Genomic DNA, 24760 nt, shown 5'->3' on the forward strand with positions numbered 1-24760 from the left:
TCGGGCAGCCACGCCTGCTGCAGGCAGAGGGGAATGACACCCACAGGGCCGGGCACTTGCCCTCGGGCCTCGGCTGCGCAGCCCGTGGCCATCCTGTCACCACGCTCGTTTCCTGAGTCGTCTAATCCATACCAATGGCCCAACGCTGACCTGTCGCTAACGTGTTAAATGTCTCCTTTGGCTCAGCTCTCTCTCCTGTTTCATACCTGTCAGTGGCTCGCTGGACGCTTTAGGTATTCCAGAGATACATGAGTAAAACCGAACTCTGTGCTCTGTTCTGCATCATCCAGCCATCGCCAGCCAGCTCTACCTCAGCGACTGTCTTCTCGGCCAAAGCCTCTCACCCCACTTGCCCGCCACACTCATCTTCACCTCCCCATTGAACCGTCCCTACCATTTCCTTTTGCACAATCTCCACCTCCCTCCACAGCTGGTCACTGCATTCCCAACTTTCTGCTAGCTCAGTATCCGGTTCCTGCTACTATAATAGCATTTCTCATGTTGCATTACAGCTATTGGTTATGTCTCCTCCACAATAATGGCGCCTAAATTAGGGTACACAAACACATCCTCGGGGTACAGAGCATGGCAGTCTTACAGGGGTCGGTTTTCTGACCCTCCCTCTCACGTGCTCCTCCCGAGCGGTGACCTGAGAGCCGGTCCTGCAGGTTCCCCATTCCCACGGCCCTCGCAGACCTTCGCCCACTGACTTTCCTACGGGGTGTGGTGCATTGCACCAGGGACCACCAGGGCGTGTTAGCTTATGGTTTAGGAGAAGCGCCTTTAGAAATTACTCAAATCAACATGAAGCTGTCTAGGAATTGTCTTTCCATGTCTTATATATTTCTACTAAAAGTCAAGAGCAGTGTTAGAGCTGAGTAGAGTATTTTGGCCTGTGTTGGCCTGTGTGTCAGATAAGGTACGCTGCAGGGTGGGAAGTGAGACTCTGTCAGGCAGACTTATTTTATTGTGCTTCACAGATGTTGCATTTTTCACAAATTGAAGGCAAGACCCTCCACCAGCAAAAAGATTACAACTCACCTCATTGCAATACCCACTTAAATGTGGTTGTCTGGAACCGAACCCACAGTATCCCCAAGGTACGCCTGTATTGTCACATAAACCAAGATGGGAGAACTCAGACAGCAAAGTAAAGAAAGCTTTAGAAACTGACTATGCACATACTTAAAGGCAAGCTATTTTTTCAGCTTTTCTCAATTCTTATCTTGAGAACATGTTATTCACGGGGGTGGGGGGTGAGGGGGTGTGAAGGTACCTCAAACATCTGAAGCAGTACACACTGCTGATGCTCATCCATTTTAATGTAACTGAGAGTTTTCAGAACCACCAATTTTTTCACAATACATTGGATAAAAACCACAGAAAACTTTTAAATGTTCCTTTCTGATCAGATGTCTACCTTTCAATATGATGGTTAAAAAGTTATTCTCAAATATCATGAAATATCCATTCCAATTATAGTCATTCCTCATCTTATGCTATTTTCTTCCAATTATAGTCATTCCTCATCTTATGCTATTTTCTAACGCTTATTATGAAAATGTTATATAGTAACTGCTGAACTAATTAGCTGTTTCACTAAATACAAATCCAATTTGTATTTGTTTCACTAAATACAAATCATGAGGTCGAAAGAAACTGATGAATTAANATGTGGGATCCGAACCGGGGCCCTCAGGCATCCCAAGCGAGTTCTCAACCATCGCGCCACTCGGCCGGCCCTGGATCTTAGTTTTTAAAAAAAGGGATGGATAGTGCTATCCTCTGTTGAGCTGTCAGGCAATGACTGTGCTTCACGGCTAAGATCGAAAAAAACTAACATTCTTCCCACACTACAAATACATTAAGTTTGATCTTTGAAAGGAAACCGAAGCTTATTTGGAGAGTCTGCAGACAACCGGAGGGCAAATTCAAAATCAAATCTAGATGCACTATACGCATATTTGAGTTGTCTTTTAAGAGTTAAGACTGAATGAAGAAGAAATGTTTTTAGTGTAACTCTTAAGCAGAATCAGGGCAGCCCACAATAATCCCCATACTCAACAGTGTCACAGGCATAGAATAAAGGAAAATGAAAAGGAACAGAATCAGGAGACGGGGGACATGGTTGTGTGGTGGACTCGTAGTTATTGAGCAGTGTGTGCCAGGCACTCTCCCACACATATCACGTATCACATATGCCCTTTGATCTAGTCCCGACAATCTAGACACGCAGGAGGTTGATATGATCATCCCCTAGAGTCAAGGAGACTCAGAACAGTTAAATGACTACACAAAATAACTCCTCTAAAACAGAAAGAAAGAAAATGAAATTCACACATCTAGAAAGTGGTACAAACACAATTTCAAACATAATTTCACCCCCAAGCAGTTGTTAGAACTCAGACTACATACAAGTTTTCCTATTGTCTATCAAGAATGGATATTATTCTTCATTTCTGAAGTTTGTTATAAAAAGTTAGCTACATTCTTAATAAAGACCCAGAAGTAAAAAAAATGAGTGATTCTTTTTCACTTATTATGAACCTATGGCATATAAGGTGTTACATTTTGCTAATTTTTCTCTAGCTAAGTGTAGTAACTTAAAGAATTATGTTACTGGGGCCNTATTTTAACTGATATTATATTATTTTATTATAAATTACATTAAAGAACAAAACTGTTATCCTATATTATGAAATAGATAATTTAAATACGTAAGCACTAGATTCCTTTATTCTTAGCTTTACTATATTTAGTTGTTTAGCCTACAAAAGGTGTCCCATAATTTATTTTTCACTGGTGTTTACAACATTCCTTAAAATATATATTAATACATTCATTTGCATTGAAAGATAAAAATATATTTCCTTTCAGAAAGTCGAATTTGGCTGACTGGGTTGACAGTACAGACTACCTTTGTTAATTACGAAAACTTTAAGAATTGGACAAAAAAGTATTTAAACTGTGATACGGTAAAAGCATTTTCTCAAAAAAATATGATATTGGCAAAGGTATGCTAAATGATAAAGGTTTTACTTTTATCAACAATTTCTGAGTACATTAGGTTGAAAACCAGCCTCTAAGTGAGAAAGTAACCACAGCCATTTGGTTAATTTTGCTAAACCCTTTAGTGAACCTTCCAGAAAATGAGACGGGAGTGATTCAGTGACTACTGGCAAGTCAAGTGGTTTCTGATTCTTTGTTACCTACAAAAATGTAAAAAGATTGTAATAAAGTTGTCAGTTGATAGATCATTATATGATGTATCATTTTTAATAATAAATCAACATATTAGTGTCTTGTAACTTAGAAAGTGTGCAAAGAATTGAGTGATATTACTATATCAAAATCTTTTACATTTTCACAATCATTAATATTCAATTAGGGAATATTAATTATACAACTGGGGGAAATATTCAACTGGGGAAAAAGGCCACTCATGTCGTTAACAGGTATTTTTTCCACAAAATTTTAGTCTTTATGAAGATTGGAAACAATGTGTTCTAATAATTGTAATGAGAGACATTTTAACATTTAGACATTTTTGTTGCAGAAACGTATGATAAAAATAAAACTTTCAGGAATAAAAATATATTAAGATATAATTATGAGAAGTATAATTGAAATACAAATTCAAGAAGATAAAGCAACAATGTAAATTTTCCAACAGTTAAAAAAGAGCTTTTCATCTATTTTCAGAATAGAGGTCCTAGCTAATAAATTACTACTAAGATATTCTGATTCCATTTAAAAGCTATATAAAGAGGACTGTAACAATTCTTGTTTTATATGTCAATATTTACAATACACTGGGAACAGTCATCCTCTGCAACCATTTATTCTTATCAGGAACACTTCTAGATAGCAATCTAAAAATGTTCAAAGGGATACATATTTGCAAAATCCTTTTAGTAGATAAGTGAGAAAAATGTTTTTAGATCACTGCTCAGTCTGTAAGATCATAGCATTTTATGGGCAGGGCCTACAGTTTAAGCACCTTTGTGCCAAAAACAGTACCTCGAACCAAACAGGTATTCAATAAATGTTTCATAAATGAATAAAAAAATAAATGATTATAGTTTTAAATTAAATTTTGTTTTCTTAATTATTATTTTAAGCTCTGGTTCATGATTTTCTACAATCTTTGAGCACAGCCCATCTTTCAATATGCTCAGAAGTCAAGCCATTTGTAAAGAATTTGTTTAAATGAACTATTAATTCATTTAAATAAGTATTAATCTAAAGGGGAATGAGGATACTTATAACAACAGAACATAACTTAGGCAGAAGAAACTAATGTATGCCTTTCTTCAAATAAACTATTCTGGTTAAGTGCAATCATTTTCAAAAAAGACTTTAGTTAATAATATAAGATATTCAAATGGAAAGTATTAGAATAACTAGAATACAATTAAAAAGTACAAATTATTAATTTTTAAAAGTACAAATTGTTATAGAATATGCTTAACATTTAATTGCATTTATTACAAATAACGCAAAAAAGCAACCACACATAACAGATTAACCTGAATCCCTGAGTATACAAACTGTCACATAAATACTACTACGAATAAATTAAGTTACATACTTTATTCAGGCATGGAGAACATATATTTGAAAATTAAGAACCCTGAAAAGAATCCAAAAGAAAAAAGCCTTCCAAATGAAATTAAATTTAAGGCCACATCTAAAGCAACAAGGCTTGATTTTATCACTTGTAATGATTCTAACTTAAGGAGATTTTCCAAAGATTTATGGAAAAATAATTTCTATACACAAGATAATAATTAATAGTATCTTCTATGTAACAATCTTTTACAAACCACTTTAGACATTATGTCCAATATTCTTCCCCCTTTTCTTTGGTTAATAGAATCCCTCCCTCCAGTGGAGAACCCATCCCATTTGCAGAGTTCATACTACCCATCCTAACCTTTACCCCTGCACTGAAGCCCAGACATAAGCATTCTGTACAAGCCTCACCAGAACACCCCACCCTCCGGCCACAATGTTTTAGAGATGGGCACGTGATCTTGGCTGATAAAGAGTTCTCTCCAGGATTTTTGTCAAGAGCTCACAGCAAAAGATGTTCTCTCTTCTTGACACTGAATTCTAAGGACAATGAAAGTCTGGGGCTGTCCGTAAGGTTATTACTGCTGCCACTTGAAAAAAGCATGCCAGACATTGAAACCAACAGAACAGAAAGGAGATCCAATCAATGGAGAGTGGCAAGTGGGCAGACCACGCGGAAAGGCGGAGACAGCCCGACCCCTAAAGGTTTGAGCATCCTGCATCTAGCCAACCTGAAGACATTGGATCGCCCACCTCTGTGAATCAACATGTTTTTCTGTGCACATTTCTGTCACTTAAAGCCAAATGAGTGCTAACTAATACAATTTTCGTAAGGTAAAGGCAGGCAGAGCAAGTGTAACAATCCCTATTGTACAAAGATACAAGCTCAAAGCGGAATATGGTACATTTTGTCCCTGAGGATATTCTGAAAACCAACATTTTAAACAGAATAATATTACATTCATAAATTTTCATCAATTAGCATTCAGAAAAAAATTAAGCCAAAGGATTCCTTTATCGATTTTTACTGAGTACATACAATCTTTTTGTTTTATTTAAAGATTATTTAAAGATTTATCGATAACTTTTTTGTCCATATAGCATTTTACCAATGACATCTACAACTCTATGTTTTCTTTGTGGCCATCGACATGGGTTGAATACCAAAAAGATTTTATTCTTTCATCAATGTTTAATCAATAACAAATTTTGCAGTATATAGCATTGTCAGAGCTTTATATTATATTGTTAATTTCTAAAAATTCTTTAAAAAGTGTATATGAGTAATAGTTATTATTTAATTCTTAGCTAACCCCTGAGAAACCCAGATATTTTCCTCAGATATTTCAAAGCTGTTATATTGTCATGATCTTGACCAATCTCAAAGATACTTTGAGATTGGTCAAGATCATGACAATATACTGTGCATCTCAGGCACATCTGTGGTAGTCCATCTAAATTGTGCTTTTAATGCTCTAATTTCCTTCCAAATTGTAAACTATAGATTACGTTAATGAATATACACACTTTAGGACCTTCTACTCTATGAAATGCTCTCACAATTCAATGACTTGTAACTTTGACATAGAAGCTGCTGTAGTTCAGGATTTTTCAACTGCTGCATTACTGACATTTTGGTTGGGATAATTCCTTGTTGTGGGCTGTCCTGTGCATTGTAGTGTTTCACAGCATTCCTGGCCTCTACCCACTAGATACTAGTAACACCCCCTTCCTCCTGGTTATGACAACCAAAAATGTCTTCAGATAGTGCCCAATGTTCCCTGCAGGAGGGGAGTCACCGCTGGTTAAATGTCACCATTTTTTTTTGTAATACAAAACTTAGGTCAAACAGAAAACCAAATATATCAGCAATTTCCATGTTGATCTCTATGTTCCTAATACAGGTTTTCCCAATGATTTATTAGGTTAATTGTTCTGGGATTTTACTGCTAAACTCTTCAATATACAACAGGGTCACAATGACCTCTGGGTCAAAATAGCCTGCTGCAGGTTCAAAGTAGTTAATAATTTCCCCAGAGTTAATACCTAGTAAGTACAGTGCTAAAACTGAACCATAGCATAGTTCTTCCCTTTACACCATATTTCTCAGGTGAAGCCACAGTTTTCTATTTGCCCTCCAAAGTCATTAATTCCATTTTAGCCCAGGGATCTAATCTTCAAATCACAAAAGCGCTTAGAGACAGATATTTATTGCATTGTTTATATATTCAAAATGGAAAATCTGATTATCCAAGAGAGGGAAACTGGTAAAACAAATATTACACAGGTAAATATATGAACGTAATACTTACTTAAAACAATCACATTTAGCAATATTTATCACTATGTTAATATGCTCACAATAATGGCTAAGTGCGAATAAGTTAAAAAACACACAGGATCCCCATTTTTTTAAAAAGAAATGTTTGTATAAATAATATATATATACAAAATAAAATCTGATAGGATTAACACCAAAAAGTTAACAATTATAAATTTGTGTGTGAGGATTATGTTTTAGGGGATTTGTCTGTATATTTTGCTTTTCTACATTAAACACAGATGTCTTGTACAAAAAAGGATTTTTAAATATTTCTATTAACAAATTTATCTCATCCACAAAAGTCATAAAGATGAAACAGTGAATTCCTGTGATAATAAAGGCGTGAAAGGACAGCACTAAATAAGTCATGGTGGATTTATAAAGTTATGTTTACAGGTTTATCATCTGACCCTGATCTGTGGTCTCTCTGAACCTATTTAACATCAGAGTCCTATACTGAACCAACTCGTTGGGCTCCATCTGTGAAAACACAATATTTTTTATTGAAAACTCTTTGCAGTAGCTAACTTCCTGATAACTTCTTTGACCCTAAAACCAACACACTACTACTATGACGTAAAGAAATACAAAGAATTGACAATACCTATGAAACACAGGCTTTAAAATTTCATACCCATATGGATGTGTTTATAATCAACATGTATCAATTCATGTACAAAGAACAATTTTTCTTTTCTAAAAAGTCTGCATGAATTAACTGTTCCATCTGCCTACCCCGATAGTTCTAATAGTTCTCCACCGAAAAGGAAGGGGTTTCATTTCTTCTAAAGCCAAGGAAACAGACTAACTCTCACACAGCTGAAAATATATATACTAAGAATGATAAAGAAGCTGACTTTTACTGAACAGTAATATGTGCCAGGGATTGTATTAACTGATTACAACCTCACAACCACCCTATCAGATATACGCTCCTTAGCCTCATTTTGCAATTAAGAAAACCGGGACACAGCACCGAGTAACCTACCCTCAAACCTCCAGATCTAGACCGTGCAGAGAGGCGCTCCAACCCAGACTACCCAACTCCAAAACCCAAGCTACAGATGATGCTCCGCTTCTACCCTACACCTCTGACTTCGAGAACAAAGGAGCAACAAACGAAGACAAACACGAAGAATAAGCAACAAAGGAATAAACAAATAACCCTAGAAGTCTCAATAGTTGCGGGAGCCACATCCACCCCGTCCCTTAACCGCCCAGCGGCTCTGACCCCAACACCCAGGAGACTCCTAAAGCCGGTGCAGGTGGAGCCAAAAGCTGCGGGAGCGGAGACCTCAGAGCACGTGACCCCGTCCGCCAGGGGTCATGTTTTTAGCTGTGTCATCTGCAGCGAGCGGCTGGCCCTTGAGTCTCCACTACCTCAACTGTAGAGTCAGGGTGTTTGTCACAAAATGAAGTTGTCGTTTTTTTCAGCTGTCAGAGAAAAGGGGAACCCGTGGGAAAGGAAAGCCGTAGAGCTTGGAGAGGCTCGTGGGCACACAGCGCCGTGCACGGCGCGTCCTTTGGCAGGAACGCTGCAGTTCCCAGCCGCCCCCGGGGACTCGGAGCAAGGTCAAGTGTGGCTTCCCACCGCCTCCGAGGACGGCCGCCTCTGCGTGCAGAACAGTCGAGTCAGAATCGGGGGGTGAAAGCAGCACGGGGGGAAGGAGACAGCGCTATTCCGCGTCCTCAGCCGCCTCCGTCCAGCCCCCTGGGGGCCCGAGAGCGCAGGCGCGTGGCCCGCGGGGCACCGCGATGCTCCCGCTCTCGGCTCCCCGCGCAGCGAGGCGGCGGCGCGCAGGGGCGTCCCGGCGTTACCTGTCTCGGCCCCCGCCCCGGCGTGCACCAGTCTGACCTCCGGCCGGCCCCGCACCACCTGCCGCAGGAGCAGCCGCACGCGCCGCGCGGCCGGGCCGCCGGGGCCGCCGGGCGTCCCGAGGAGCAGAAGCCGGGACTGCATGGAGCCGGGGGGCGGGGAGGGGGTCCGGGGCGAGCCGCGTCCCGGGCGGGCAGCGTGGGGCGGCGCGGCGAGGAGGACAGGAAGCTGCGCCGCCCCGAGTCCGCCGGAAACTCCTTCCCTCGGCGCCGTCGGCTCCGCAGGCTCGGGCCGCCCCGGCTAAAGGGGGCGGGGGGAGCGAGGGAGCCGGCCCGGCAGGGCTGGGCTGGGCTGGGCTGGGCCGGGCCGGCCACCCTGGGGCTCCTGCCGCAGAGCTAAGCGCCTCCGGCCCCGGCGCGCCCCTCACCCTCCTCGCCCTCACCTGCGGCTGTTCACCTGCGCTCCCCAGGCGGGCCTCCAGCCGTTCCCCTGCAGTCCTGTGAGCTCGCAGGCGCCCGGGAAGTGCTGCAGGGTGTCAGGAGCCTTTGATGGTGGGACTCCTCAGATGTTTGTACTAAGCCTTCGCTTCTTGGTAAATAGCCCAGTCTTACTATAGTGCGCTTCCCCTCGACGCTGCTGCAGGTCCTTCCCAGAAACTGAGGATGTGTTCATTCGTTTTGGGGAACTGTCACCTATCTTGATTCATTGCATCCACACCCGTGTTTCCATACAGTAGTTGAAAACCTTAAGCTTTATCTTTTTGTTGTTGTTCTAGCGTTTTCCCTAAATTCTGAATGGGAAGCTCATATCTTAGTTATGTATAGAAATTGCCAAAATGTCAGAACCCGCATTAAGCATTTTTTTTCAGTCATTCTGCAGTGCAAGAGTTATATAACCATAATTTATGCATTTAGTAAGACAAAAGAGTAGTACAGTGGCTAAGGCAGCCGCCCCCCCCTTCATAAATGCCAGGCGCAGAATGGTCCTACCACAAAGCAAACTAAGCCTAATATAATTATACTGCATCTCCGAAATGTCAGGAGTTAATTGACCGAGGCAAAATGCTAAAATCAAATTATACAAAAAAACGTCAAGCAAAAATAAGGCAGAAGGCTTCACTTTCAGCTAAAGGACTTGCTAATTCTCGAGTTGTCACTATCTTTAAATCTTTATTGAGCACCTACTAGGTGAAGAACCTTGTGATAGGTGCTAAGAAGAAAGTGACAGGAAGCTGTAAAAGAAAGAAGCTGAGCTGGGGGGAGGCTTTGTGCATCTTTCTTAGGACTTAGACTCAAGGGCTGAAGGCCAAAACAGGCTTCTACCTAGCTGGGTAAACACTTGTATCGTGCACTGCAACATGGTTTTATAGCTATGTTCTCTTATACTCTTCACAGCCCTATGAGACTGCTAAGGGGAAAATGACATGAATGTAAGATGTAACGCACTAGGACATTCTTACCCACATGGAGTACATACTATGATCCAGGCATTGTGCCAATCACTTTAATGCATTATCTCATTTCACACAGCAGCACTTTGATTGAGTTGTTATTATTATCCCTCATTTCACAGACGAATAAACTGAGAATGGAGGAGTTAAGTACCTTGATGGGGCATCTCCATTTAACCTCACTGGAACCCAGTCCATACTTGAAAACAGTGGAAGAACAATCTAAGGTAATTTAACAAAATGACTTATGTAAGCGCTCTTGGAGTTAAGACAATGGGGAGACCAGTACAGGTTGGAGCATGCAGTCATTCAAGAACATTTATTGAGCAACTCTTGTATAAACAGTACCCTGCTAAGTACTCTGTAGCAAGGGCTTCACATTAACTATAAAAAAAACCCAAACATACAAATAAAGAATTACAATACAAAGAGACATTTGTTTAAGATATTATTTAGATTCAAAGTACTCTGAGGTGGAGCCCGTCACCTGGGAGAGGTCAGTGAGTTTTCACAGAAAAGGTAGTATTTGAAATAATTCTTTTTTTTTAAATTTTTTATTTTATTTTTATTTATTTATTTATTTTTATTGGGGAACAGCCATGGTCATTGGTTACACGTTGATTTCATGCTACAATGGCATAGTTGACTCTTTTAGGGAGGGCGCAGCTCACAGTGGCCCATGCGGGGATCGAACCAGCAACTTTGGTGTTATCAGCACCATTCTCTAAACTGAGCTAACCGGTCACCCCCTGAAATAATTCTTGAAGGATATACAAGAGTTTATCAGGTTGAGAAAAGGGCAAGTCGCATCTGGCAGAGGGAAGAGTATAGGCAAAGACACAGAGCTGAAAATCCGTGTGGAAACTGAGAATCAGAGAGGGAGTCACTGTGCCTGGAGGCCAAGTACATAAAGTAGTTCATAGAGATAAGACTGGAAAGAGAAATGGGATCATGTTTGCAAGGGGTAAGAGTTTCTACATTTGCCTCCAGGAAATGGGAAAATGGTGAAGATTTTTTTAAGCTGACACATCTGCAGTGTGAAGGAGAAAATTGAGCCAGAGAAAAGGTATGACCAGAGTTTTACTTTGAATTCTAACTTGGATTTGGATAAACAAAGAAGAGGGATATAGAGCATGAGTAGAAGCTTGGAGTTGTGACAAGCATGGTTAGTTTGTAGGGATAGTGAGACAAGGTGAGAGAGGCATAATCTTTGGAGAACTGGAGAAGGCATTGTCAGAGGAAAAGAAAAGTGAAGAATCTTGAATGGCCGGGTGAAGAAGTTGCACTTTATCTTACAGGCCAGTTGGCTGGGCACCAGATATTCTGATCATTTTTTAGGCAGTGATGTGAACTATGAACTGAGTAAGACAGACAGGAAGCAGTAGCCTCTAGCTACGTGACGGTAAAAATAGTCTCTGCTCAAAGCTGTGAATCCCTGTTGGTGACAGTGAGGCTGAATGGGAGAGAATAGACCTGAGCAATGTGTAAAAGATGAATCAGAGGTGTTTGGTTTTATGAGATACCTATCACAACTCTGCGTAACTTCTCCCAAATTCTCACTAAAGTCACTAGTCATGTATTTTTGTTTTATTATTAGTGTCAGGTGTACAAAGCAATGTAATAGTTAGACATTTACACCTCTCACAAAGTGATAACCTGCCTCCCAATCTACTTCCCCTCTGACTTCGTATATACTTGTTACAATATTATTGACTATATTCCCTATGCTGTATTATATATAGTCATTGGATGTATAAGTATAATATATAAAATTATATATTATACTCTTATACTCCCTATATATAATTATAGTTGACATTCAATATTATTCTACTTCAGCTTCAGGTGTACAGCGCAGGGGTCAGGCATCTACACAGTCTATGAAGTGATCCCCCGATAAGACCAGTGCCCATCTGTCACCCTACATGATCTTTGCAACATTATTGATTCTGTTCCCCACACTGTCTTTCGTATCCCTGTGGCAATATTGTAGTTACCTATTTATGCTGTCTAATCCTTTCCCCTTCTCCCTCATCCCCACCACCTCCCAACTAGCAACCATCAGTTTTTTTTCCCTCTATCTCTGAGTCTATTTCAGTTTTGTTTGCTTATTTATTCTGTTCTTTAGATATAAGTGAGATCATATGGTATTTGTCTTTCTCAGTCTGACTTATTTCACTTAGCATTTAAAATATGTAAATATTGGGTTGTCGGAAAAGTCATGACATATTTTTTCTATGTTTTTCATTGCAAAAATCCATCACGACTTTTCCGACTTTTTTTTTTTTTTAAACACACTACCAAAAACTGGTATTGACTGCTAGGCTTTTTCCAGAGTTGGGAGGAATAATGTTTACCTACTACATTACATTAATGTAACTGGATGGAAATGCAGTTACTAATCCGTCGTGCTATGTCCAATTAGGAGAAGTAGGTGCTTCCTCCCTCCTGACTGTCAACCCCACTGGGAAATCGCAGGTCCATATCAGTGATTCCCAGACTGCAGTGTGCTTCCTGATCAGCTGGAGAACTTATTAAAATGTTGACTCTCAGGTTTCATCCTGCGCCCCTGTCCTGAGATTCGGACTCGAGGTCTGAAAGGGCCCATTTCTAGCAGTACCTATAGGAGATCAACTACGTGGCACACATTTTAGTGGTAAAGCTAGACAACGGTTCTCTCTGTTCTGTTTTCCTGCTAAGGCTGGCTCACCTATTCATCCTCTTCAGCACTTCTTGTAAAACAATTTGTAACTACTCCCCACTTGTCCACAAGCAACCAAAATAAAGTAAAATAGAACTGAGCAGGGGAATTGGAGAAAAGAGGAAAGGAGAGAACAAATGAGGGCTCCTTTACATCATGAAATGCTTTCAGACAAGGACACAGTCAGGGAAGCAGCCCTGATAAGACTGAGAACTGTAGTTTCTCTTGAATTCCATCTATCCACAGTATGGGAAAGTCATGTGTGTGATAGGACATGAACACATCACACCTATTATACGGATTCATCCCAGAGGAACCACAGTTTTTAAAAATAGATGTGCTTCTTCATACTCATGGATCGAAGAAGAAAATAAAATTAGGAAACACTTGGAATTGAACAATAATGAAAATATCTCCTATTAAATCCTGTATGTGGAACTAAAGCTATACTATGCTTAGAGGCTGGAAATTAATGGGCTAATTTTTCAACTTGAGAAGTATAAATAAGAATAATGGGTTAGAACCAAAGGGAGTTGAAGAAGGAATAATTTTAAAAATGTAAAAATTAACAAAGGTAGAAAAGATAAGAGAATCAAAAGTTAGTTGTGTGTAAAGACTTATTTTTATAGCAGAAATAAAATGACTCAATAGAAAGATTGGAAGATAAAGGTGAATAAATTCCCCCAGAAAGGGAAACAAAAAGACTAAGAAAAGGAAAACAAAATACTTAAAATTGAGAGAATCAGTCCAGGAGATCTAACATACAAATTCCAGAGTTCAGGCATTCCTGTGGGAGAGAAGAGAATGAACAGGGAAGGAAATCATCGACTCATCAACATTCAAGATAATTTTCCAGAAATGAAGGAAGCAAGGGTCTAGATTTAAAAGGCTAAACCCAACGAAGTTGTTGGTGAAATTTCAGTAAACTGAGGGGGAAAAAATAAAAGAAAGAACCTGCTAGCTCCCAGATAGAAAATCAGTCTTCATATAAAAATTACGAATCAGAATGTCTGGACTTCTAAAGTCATAGCAAAAGGGGAAGACAGGGAGATACTGTAATCCCAGGCGACTGTGTATCAGAATAATAAAGATGCCAACAAGATAAATTTTTATCTTACTTTTGCACTGAGTTACAGTATCTAAATTTGTTGAACATTGAATGCATAGTTGGTACTTCTTGCTGTGTATATTTTATTTAGGGGTACATTATAGCAAGAAGTCTATTTGCTATATATTACATTGCCCCCAGGAAGAAATTTGTCCTTGCTGTGGCAATAGTGGAAGACAGACGACAATGAAGCAATGTCTTCAAAATTCTGAATGAAAGTCATTCCAAGAATTATGTACCCAGACAAACTATCTATTAAGAGCGAAGGTAGAGGAGAGAAATTTTCAGACATGCAAAATCTCAAAAAACAATTTATTTCCCATGCACCTCTTTGAAGAAGAGAGGGAGTAAGCCAAGAAAGAGGAAGACATGGGACCTTGGGAAATAGAAATGTGACACAGGAGAGAGGAAAAGGGAATCCCTGATTGGTGGTAAGAGAGATTCAAAGGAGACTGTTGTACAGCAAATGAAAAGTCCGCCAGTCTCCATGGAATCAGGTCAGAGGGTTCAAAGTCTCCAAGAAGATCAAAGCCACTGAGAATTGTCAAGAAAATTGAAAACACTAGTGGGGTGAATGTAGTGAGTTAATGGTACATATATGAAAACCTAAACAAACCAAATATAATTATGAATGTCATATCCATCTTTAGATAGCTGTAAGTAAAAAATATATAATGTAAATTTGACTTAGCTTTCTGTCACTCATAATTTCAAAAGTTCCTACTGATGCCAGCTCTGACCCCTGAAGCCTTTCAGGAGTTGCTTGCCTAAAGGATGTTTCATCTCTTTATAGTACTCTCTACATATGTGGAAATGTGGTGGGCCATAGATTATAACTGAGAGTTACATTTAGCTCCTAACTTATTAACAAAGGAGAAAGAATCTTGACGGAAGCAAGATGGCAACAGCTGTGTATTTCTCTTGGCCCCCAAAGTCTAATGGGGGGACATCCATCACAACTTTCTATTCAAGATAGGGTCTTGCCAAGTGCGGAAAGCTCAATTCTTGTCACACCGTAATTTTCATTACACTCAAGGCCTATTCAGGGAAAATTTTAATCTGTGTACTTCTAGCTAAGAAAATATTTATGGCAGGCTCGTTTGACCCTGGACTGCGTCCTGCATCAGCAAAGGCCAGCAGGGGAGAACAGAACCAGCCAGTGTCCCTGCTCCACACCTCCCAGCATTCCGGAAGCCTGTTTTCCCAGCGCCACCTTTGTCCCTGATTGAATACCTGTTACATCAGTTGTTCTACTGAGTTTCGTCTGAGGACTATAATCACAAATGCCTTTCACCATATGTGAATTTATCAGAAAGCTAAATTAGAGACCAATTTTTACCATTTAAAAGGATTATCTATAATATTACTTTTAAAATGCTCAATACATAGTGTATATAATTAATTGATAAAATCAACATGTGCCCAAATTTTTAAGAACTATTCTATTGCTTTTTGGGATTTCTTTTTTGTACATGTATTTATCCTTAAAATATTACTTTAAGAGAATTCGCTATCACAGAATATTGGCCTCTCATAGCTGGGAAGATAACATCTCCCAGAAGTCTCTTTCATTCAGCACCACTCAAGGTATGCAACTGCCTGCAAGTCCCACTTTCTTAAGTATTTCGGGAATTAGTGTGCTTTTATCCTTGTTTTTCCCTCTGCCTGGAATACTCTTCCTCCAATATTTTCATGACTGGTTCTTTCCTGTTTCAGGTCTCAGCTTGAAATGCTGCTTCTCAGAGAAATGTCGCTATTCACTCTATTGAAGCAGACCTCCTTTCCTGTTTTCTACCTCACTGCCCCATCGCAGTCTATGAGTACTCTTTACCGTGTGTTGTCTCTACTTCTCTTGAGCCTGAGCTTCAGGAGGACTGTCTGGTTGAGCGTGGTCTCCCAAGTGCCTAGCACACTGCCTGGCAGAGTAACACTCATTAAGTATCTCTTGAATAAGTGATAATGTTCTTTTTTTTCTACATTGTTAACAAGTATCAAAACATTCGTAAAGGCTGGTGATGACTGCCACCAACACCACATTCCATAACAAACCGTGAATAATGAGGTTGGGAAATAACACACAGACAGTTTCACTGTTGCATTTGGTTATTGTCAGCACAGCTAACTGGTATGGTTAACAGGTAAGACTACTAATTAGCTTTTTAAAACTTTAAAAGATTTTTTAAAATGTGGCAAAATGCATGTCACATAAAATGTACCACCTTAACCATTTCTAAGTGTACAGTTCAGTGGCATGTAAATGCATTAAATGAATCAGGCAGCAGAAATTCCCTCTTACAGGAGGGTCAGCCTTTTTGTTCTATTTAGGCCGTCAACTGATTGGATGAGGCCCACCACATTAGGGAGGGCAATCTGCCCTACTCAGTCTGCCATTTCGAATGTTAATCTCATCCAGAAACACCCTCACTGACATTCCCAGAATGTTTGACCAAATAACTGGGCATGCCATGGCACAGTCAAATTAACACATAAAATTAACCATCACATCATAGAAGTGGAATCATACAGTGTTTGTCCTTTTGTTTTATTTCATTTAGCATAATATCCTCAAGGCTCCTCCATGTTTTAGTATATGTCAGAATTTACTTCCTTTTTAAGGTTGAGAAATATCCCTTTGTATGTATACACCACATTTTTTTTATCCATTTGTCTATTGATGGACACTGGGGTTGCCTCCACCTTTTGGCTACTGTGAATAATGCTATATGAACATGGGGGTACAAATATCTCCTCTAGTCCCTGCTTTTAATTCTTTTGGGTATATACCCAGAGGTGGAATTTCTGATTCATATGGCAATTCTATTTTTAATTTTTTGAGGAACAACCATAATATTTTCCACAGCAGCTGCACCATTTTATATTCCCACCAACAGTGTACTAGGGTTTTAATTTCTCCATATTTTCACCAACACTTGTTATTTTCTGTGTTTTTCATTTTTTTATAGCAGCCTTCCTAATGGGTGTGAGGTGGTCATTAGTTTCCTTTATACTTAAATTTTCTGTCTATTTTGGTCACTTTTATTAGACTCTTTGGCATTACCTCTTTAAGACTACAGCCCAGGTGTCAGAGGTGATGCCTGATGCAGTAGATGACTAATCAGTACTATTTAGCGGTAATTTTCAAAAGACAATATAGTAAATAGAGGCTAGAGAAGAAATAGGAAGCGTTAGGTCTGGGCAAAACAATGAAAATAGGTCGCAAAGAGGAAATAAGCATGGATGTAGGTGGTATGTTATGGAAAATCTTTTTCTCAGAACCAAATGGTTATAATAAACAGTAATCTTATTTATAGTTGGAGTGGGAGGCAGAGGGAGGAAAACAATGTAGTTCCTCATCATCTAAAGTGACTTCACACCAGGCACACTGAACATCACTGCAGCGATAGAAGTGCTGGCAAGTTTATCTGGTAATAAAAGGTAAATTTAATAACGGCTTCAAAAACTCTCTTAGAAGCAGAAAAGTGGGTGCCAGGTGCCGGAGGGGACGGAAGAGGGAGGTTGGTAAAGGGTACAAACTTTCAGTTATGAGTAAGGGCTGAGGATCTAATGTATAATATGGTAACTATAGTTGATAACACTGTATTATGTAATTGAAATTTGCTAAGAGAGTAGGCTTAAATGTTCTCACCAAAGAAATCACTGTAAATACACACACACACACACACACACACACACACACACACATGTATATACATAGATATATACGTATGTGAGGTGATATATATATTAATTAACTAGATGGGAGGAATCTTTTCATGATGTATACATATATCAAATCATGCACAATGTACACTTTACATATCTTACAATTTTAAGTGTCAATCATACCTTAAAGTTGAAAAAGAGAAAAAAAGTAGAAAAAAGAAAAAAGTCTTAGAACATAGATGATGCTTAACCCTTTTTCTAAACTATTGAGCTCCACGCACCATAACCCTTAATAGCCTTTTCTCAACTAAACAAGAGACCCCAAAATGTAATGGTAAATATCTAAAATTGCCGTTGTGAATTGTTTGTGTTAGGACCAAATCATGTGTGATATCTGGTTTGTTTTTTTTAAACTAAAACTTCAAAAGTGTCATTTAAAGTGAGTCATTCTTTGAGCATCACACATTGTGATTATTCATAAAGAAGGATTAATTTGTTTAATATCACACCCTTGGTCAGAATATACAAAGACCTCTGGCATCCAAGACCTTACATACTAGATATGGGGAAGGGAAAATACATATTGTTGCTTGAAGTAACTAGGAAAAAAATTCTAGACAACATGTGATTGGGTTTAAGGAAACTGTTTTGTAGAGCGTTACTGAGCACCCACCGTATGCTACATACGAGATCTGACAATTATGTTCGCTAACTTGCCGCTGTGCACTTACATTGCCAGCACTGTACAAACAGCTCGGGAAGGTTTCATAAACTTGGTATATCAGTGTCTCACAGCTGTGTTCATGTTGACATATGGCGGTGTCTTGCTGAGTGGAATTCATTATTATTGTTGCATGTGTTTGTGTGCCATTGCGAGAATGTCTGAGCTTGAAATTAGATCAATGAACAAACAATAAATTTCTTGTTAAACTTAGCAAGAGAGGAAGTGAAATCAGGGACATGTTAGTCCAAGTTTATGGGGATAATACCATGAAGAAAACAGCAGCGTACAAATGGATTAAACGGTTTTCTGAGGGGAGAGAATGCATCACTGGTAAAGGGAGGTCAGGGCAGCCAGTAACGAGCAGAACTGATGAAAACATTGCAAACATTCATCGAATTGTGAGTCAAAATAGTCAGCTGACTGTGAGAAGCATAGCTGACCAAGTAGACATCCATAGAGAAACAGTTAGGAAAATCTTAACTGAAAATCTTGGCTTGAGAAAGGTGTGTGCAAAAATGGTCCTGAAGGAGCTCACTGATGAACAAAAGCAAAGGAGAGTCAAAGTTTGCCAAGACCTTTTGGAGAGGCAAGAGATGTTTTGGGCTGCGTTATCACTGGTGATGAAACATGGGTGGACCAATATGACCCTTAAAGCGTCAAAGTGCACAATGGAAGTCCGCCAATTCTCCATGACCAAAAAAGTTCCGTCAGTCCAAATCAAGAGTCAAAACGATGTTGCTAACCTTTTTTGATATCAGAGGGATTATTCATTATAAATTTGTACCAATTGGACAAACAGTTAAACAAGTTTACTATTTGGAAGTGCTGAAAAGGCTGCCGAAAAAAGTTAGACAACCTGAACTTTTCGCCAACAATTTATAGCTCTTGCATCAGGACAATGCACCAGCTCACACGGCACTGTCTGTGAGGGAGTTTTTAGCCAGTAAACAAATAACTACATTGGAACACCCTCCCTACTCACCTCATCTGGCCCACAATGACTTCTTTCTTTACCCGAAGATAAAGGAAATATTGAAAGGAAGACATTTTGATGACATTCAGGACATCAAGGGTAATATGATGGCAACTCTGATGGCCATTTCAGAAAATGAGTTCCAAAATTGCCTTGAAGGGTGGACTAGGCGCTGGCATCTGTGCATAGCTTCCCAAGGGGGCTACTTTGAAGGTGACCATAGTGATATTCAGCCATGAGGTATGGAGTACTTTTTCTAGGATGCGTTCGTGATTTAATTGTCTGACCTTATATACCACTAACAAAAGATGAATACAGATCACGTTTGACTTCTGCAATTACAAGGGGTCCTCAAAGTAGTTGTCATCAGCATCCAGAAACTTCTGATTATGGTGAACTACTGCTTGAGCAATGGTCCACTTTTATACATTTTTTGGCACCTCCAGTGTTAAAGAATTTGACCTTTGTCTCAGGTTCCTGGCACAGCTAGGAGTGGCCTTATTATTTATGAACCACTTGGATCACACTTGAGTTTATGGTAATGACACAACTCATGGTGAGTCCCTATAGCTTGATGGGGGCTGGTCAAGCTGGAAAGACCAATCGTGCGAATAGAAGGTTAGGGCTTTGAACTGCATATCAGCCCAACATCCTGACCTCTGGGGAGGGGAAGGGCTCGAGATTGAGCTCAATCATATGGCCAAACCTCCTATAAAACCTCGGGACACTAAAGCTCGGGGGGCCTCCTGCTAGTGAGCAGAGTGATGTGGTGGGAGGGGGATTCACGGAATCTCTCTGTTTGGGACCCTCCAAGATCTCACCCCCATGTGTCTCTTTATTTGGCTGTTCTTGATTTGTGTCCTTTATAATAAAACCGCAATCAGAAGTGTAGTCCGTTCTTAACGTCCTGTTATTATACACCGTTGTTGCCCCTTGGGAAGAGGATAAGTGAGGGTCTAAGATGGGAGGCAGATGAACGTTTCACTGTATATGTTTGTACTGTTTGAACTTTGTACCTTGTGCACCTATGACTTCACTCAGTTAAAAGCTAGTTTTAAAAGGGAGGAGAAGTAAGTTAGTGTATGTGTAACTGACTTGAAATGATTTACAGGATGTATTGTTCACAAAGCAAGCTGCAGAGTAATAAGCATAATAGTAACAGGCATAGTAATAATAGTAATTATAGGCATAATAGCAAACGGAGAAGAAGCGAGCAGCCCCACCCCCCACGAGTTCATGTTGGTCTGTGTTGTATGAGTTCAGGGAGTTAACGTGATTGCTTCAGAGGGGTGAATGATGGGATTACGAAAAATTGTTTATTTCTTTTGGTATTATTTTTAAATTAGAAAAACAACACGTGCTTGTTGTAACAAGTGCAGGTTCAAGCAAGCACGTACGTATTATATTTTTAATTTGAAAAGGAAGGAAGGAAGGGAAGGAACAGAATGTGGAAGAAACGAAAAAATGTCTTACACCACCTGCCCACATCACAAACCCAATGAACAAATCAACAAAACAAACGGGGTCCCATGGCAGGCTTGCCTGCCACGGGAGGCGGACTTATTTATTCCCTCCCTTTGATTTGACGCTTGGCCAGTCAGGTTTCAGGAACAGACACTTAACACACCACCATTCATCTCCCTCCCCCAGGACCAGCCCCGCCCTTCAGGACAGGGGTCTCCTAAGCCTCCCAGACCTGCAGGACCTTGTATGGTAGAAGGAACATATAGCGTTGTTTGTAAATAAAACAAACAAAACTAACATGTAAATGCCCATCCACGGTTAAGAAATTTAGCCCTACCCAATATCTATTAGATCCTTTGGAGAGCAAAGTTAGGGGAAGAAAGCATAATGATGCTGAATGCCCCTAAGACGGGAGGTTGTAGGAGGCGACTGTGGGTAAAGAAGTGTGAGGGCACGAACCCCACTTCACAGCCCTCCCCGTTGTACTGGCCTGGGCACTCCCAGCAGCGCTCCCACTGTAACAGTGGGGAAAGGAACGCAGAACACACATCTGATTGCCAACTTAAGGTGAAAAAAAGGCTTATGCAACGATTTTTTTTTAAAAAGCCTTGATAATAAAGGTGAGAATGGCGTAAGAGACTCATCTTATACATACTGGTGGGTGTGTAAAGTGGCACAGCTATTCTGGGATGCAATACGACATGTATCAGGGACCTAGACACCTTTTACACCCCCACAGGACTCTAGCTTGAGGAAACATGGAGGGATGCTATCAGAGATTTGGTCCAAGGATGTTTTGTGCAGCATTACTTATACAGAAATACTGAAAACCACTTGTTCAATAGGAATTACTAGCTAAATTATACTACAGTTATACAATCTTCATAAAATAATGTTTAAAAGACTAGGACACAACACTATATATCCAACATGATTCTAATGTTAAAAAATATATAAGAACATCAAATCTAGGTTACATCTAAGTGGTAAGTTCATGATTAATTATACATTTTTGTTTATCCTTTCTATGTTTCAAAATATTTCTACTATAAACATATACTCATTTTATTATCGGAGAAGATAATAAAATAAAAGGAAAGAACATCAGCTCTATTCCCACACCCAGAGAACGTGTAGGGATGAATTCTCCTTGACACATTTAAATCCATGAATTTAGGACAACCCAATTTGACCAGTTTTAGGTAATTGAAAAGTCTGTTTCTGAATTCTTACATTTCTCTAAGGCCCTAAAAGCTCTAACTATTTAGCTATTAAGGATCCATTACTCCCAAGAACATAAAGAGAGCCCCAAAATAAAAATAATACTTTTTCATTATTGTTTTTCTTAAGAAAACTTCTCTTTACATACAAGAATTTGATAACAGTTTGTGTCCCTCATTCATTTTAAAGAACTGTCAGTGGGATCCTGAATAGAATTTGTGCAGATGAAGTGTAAATATCACCCTGAACTGAATTGTGCCCCCATTCTGTCCAGCCAACCTGGAACTGTCTAGTAAGCTGTTTATTATGTGAGTCTGGGGCTCAGGAGACGGTGTGGGCTGAGATGCAAATACAAGTACATTCCATTAGCATCTATATGCGTGACAGTTGAACCCCTGGTAGCAACCTCCATCTAAATCACTGATTCTCAACAAGGAGTGATTTTGTTCCCCAGGGAACTTTTGGCAATGTCTGGAGACGTTTCTGCTTCTCAGAAGTGGGGATAGGGTAGTACTGGCACTAGCCGGTCAGGCCAGGGATGCTCCTAAACATCCTGCAATGAGCAGGACAACCGCTTACAACAGAGAATGACCTGGGCTGAAATGGCAGTTGTGTCTAAATTGAATAACCCTAATCTAAAGGACTCACAGGTACCGAAGACTCAAAACTGAATGCACCTCTTCTCCCACAAAACTTGTTTCTCCGCCTTCATCCCTATCCTATTCCATGGTGACCCATTTTAACCTCCTAACCAAATTAGTAACTTTAGGTCCCCCTTATAACTTTTCATACTTTCATTTCTTGATAGCCACATGATAGCCACGTCCCGTCCGATTTACCGCTCTCACAGCAATCTACTGTTTTCCCACTCTGTCTCCCCCGTTGCTCTGGTTCAGACCTTAATCATAACTCTGTGGTTTGTGGTAGGGACCGCCTAATATTTTCCTCTCTCCACTCTTGTCACCTTCTCATCTCTTTCTTCTCCACATCATTTCCAAGGTGATCTTTCTAAAATGCAGATCTAATTATGTCATTCATTGCATGATACCTTTGACTGATTTCCCTTCACCCTCAGTTATGTAGTACATATAATTGTATATACTCTCACTATATAGCAGGGGTGCCAAAATTTGTATACATATGACTTGTATTCATCTTTTGTTATCGGTATATATTATTACAATTTTAATACAGTTTTTTCCTTTCTTAAAATGTGTATACATTTTTTGGTCTCTCTCTCTCTATCTATCTCTTTATATGCATATATATGTGTGTATTTGTATGCATTATATACATAATTGTATATATTTAATAATTATCCATGTAAGAATGAGTAGATCCTATTCATTAGTCTAATCCCAGCCCAATTTCCAGTTTATTAGAGAAATCTTCTATAAGTTTTCTAAGTGAATTTCCAATCACATTCTCTTATCCGACCATGTATCTCTCTATAGTATTAAGCATCATTGCAATTTTACATTTATTTGTGACTCTTTGATTAATACCTTTCTTCTCACTGAAGTGTGAGCCCTATGAGGGTAGAAACTATGTATTTTGTGGTTGTTGTATTATGTTTTACTTGTAGCACCTACTACAGTAACTGGCACATAGTAGGAACTCAGTGAATATTTGGTGAATGAGTGCATGAATAATATAAATGAGATAATATTTTGAAAACTGTTAGTATAGTGCCTGATTTGCACTAAGCTATCAGCAAATCTTAGTGATAATTCAAATTCCCAAATGCATTTACCATAAAACTGCTTTTTAGTATCATAGAACTAGTATTCCTTGGATGCTTTGGAAATGCTGGTATGGACTGTCTTTTAAGGATCTGGGCTATGAAAACAGAGGTGGGAAATAGCTAGATAAGAATTCAGGATCAATGCAAAGTTTGAGTTTCTTGATGGAAAAGTCTTGGAGTATCAGGACAGAGAAGCTCAGAAATATTTCATCCAATTATTTCCTTTCCCTTAGAATACTTTTTTAGTAAACAAGTTACCCATTGTGGCATCTTAAAGGTACAGTGTAGTCTCTTAATGCTCCACTGATTTCAGGAATGCTGTGATAGTTTCTGTTCAAATACCCTCCCACTGGAGCCAGGAGCCAGGTGGATGTGTCATTGAACTTGACTTCAGGGGGAGTGTAGAGTCACTGCTGCGTGGTGGGGGTAGGGCAGAGCGCTCAAGCCATCTATGGGAGCATCTCGGTTCTCAGGTACTCGGTGTAATAGTAAATCAACAAGTGCCAAAGATGTAGGATTGCGGTCACCGGGCACTCAGACCCCTCAGGAATGAGAGTCTGGGTCACTGGGCTGGGCAGGCCACTTAGACCAGCATGAAGTTCAAAGGACTCAAGACTGAGGAAAGGAAGCGGTGGGTATCAAGTGTCAGTTACAGCCTCCAGGTCAACCGCGATAGCACAGCTTTTGTTCTTTCCACTGAGATTTTCTTGTGAGTTCCCCAGGAAACAAGACCAACCAGAATCCTGGGTAAGGAAGTTCCAGATGAAGTGAATTTACTATAAAATAGCACATGGGTGTGAGTGGCCAAAGAGTGGGCTGTAGTGGATACTGCAGTGTTCTGCCCAGAGAGCCTTTTCAGGGCCTAAACACCCCTACCTCAGAGGCTGGGAGGATTAGCTGATGATGGCTCACAGCTGTGTCCCTCACAGGACGCCCTCCACCACAGGGAAGTGCCCCATTGCCCGCCAGAGCAGTGCAGGGCCAATGACTGGCTACCT

At 39.9% G+C, this 24760-nt stretch overlaps 1 protein-coding gene across 1 annotated transcript in view; it reads right to left on the reverse strand.

Annotated features, from left to right (window-relative positions):
- The window catches only part of VWA8 (von Willebrand factor A domain containing 8), a 315962-nt gene extending 307016 nt beyond the window's left edge, over positions 1-8946 (reverse strand). The window contains 1 exon segment of the mRNA XM_019650364.1: positions 8717-8946. Coding sequence (XP_019505909.1) covers positions 8717-8858 — 142 coding nt within the window. The 5' untranslated portion in view covers positions 8859-8946.
- Positions 8947-24760: the final 15814 nt, after the last annotated feature.

Source organism: Hipposideros armiger, unplaced genomic scaffold (assembly GCF_001890085.2).
Source record: "Hipposideros armiger isolate ML-2016 unplaced genomic scaffold, ASM189008v1 scaffold_140, whole genome shotgun sequence".
NCBI classification, from domain to species: Eukaryota; Metazoa; Chordata; class Mammalia; order Chiroptera; family Hipposideridae; genus Hipposideros; species Hipposideros armiger.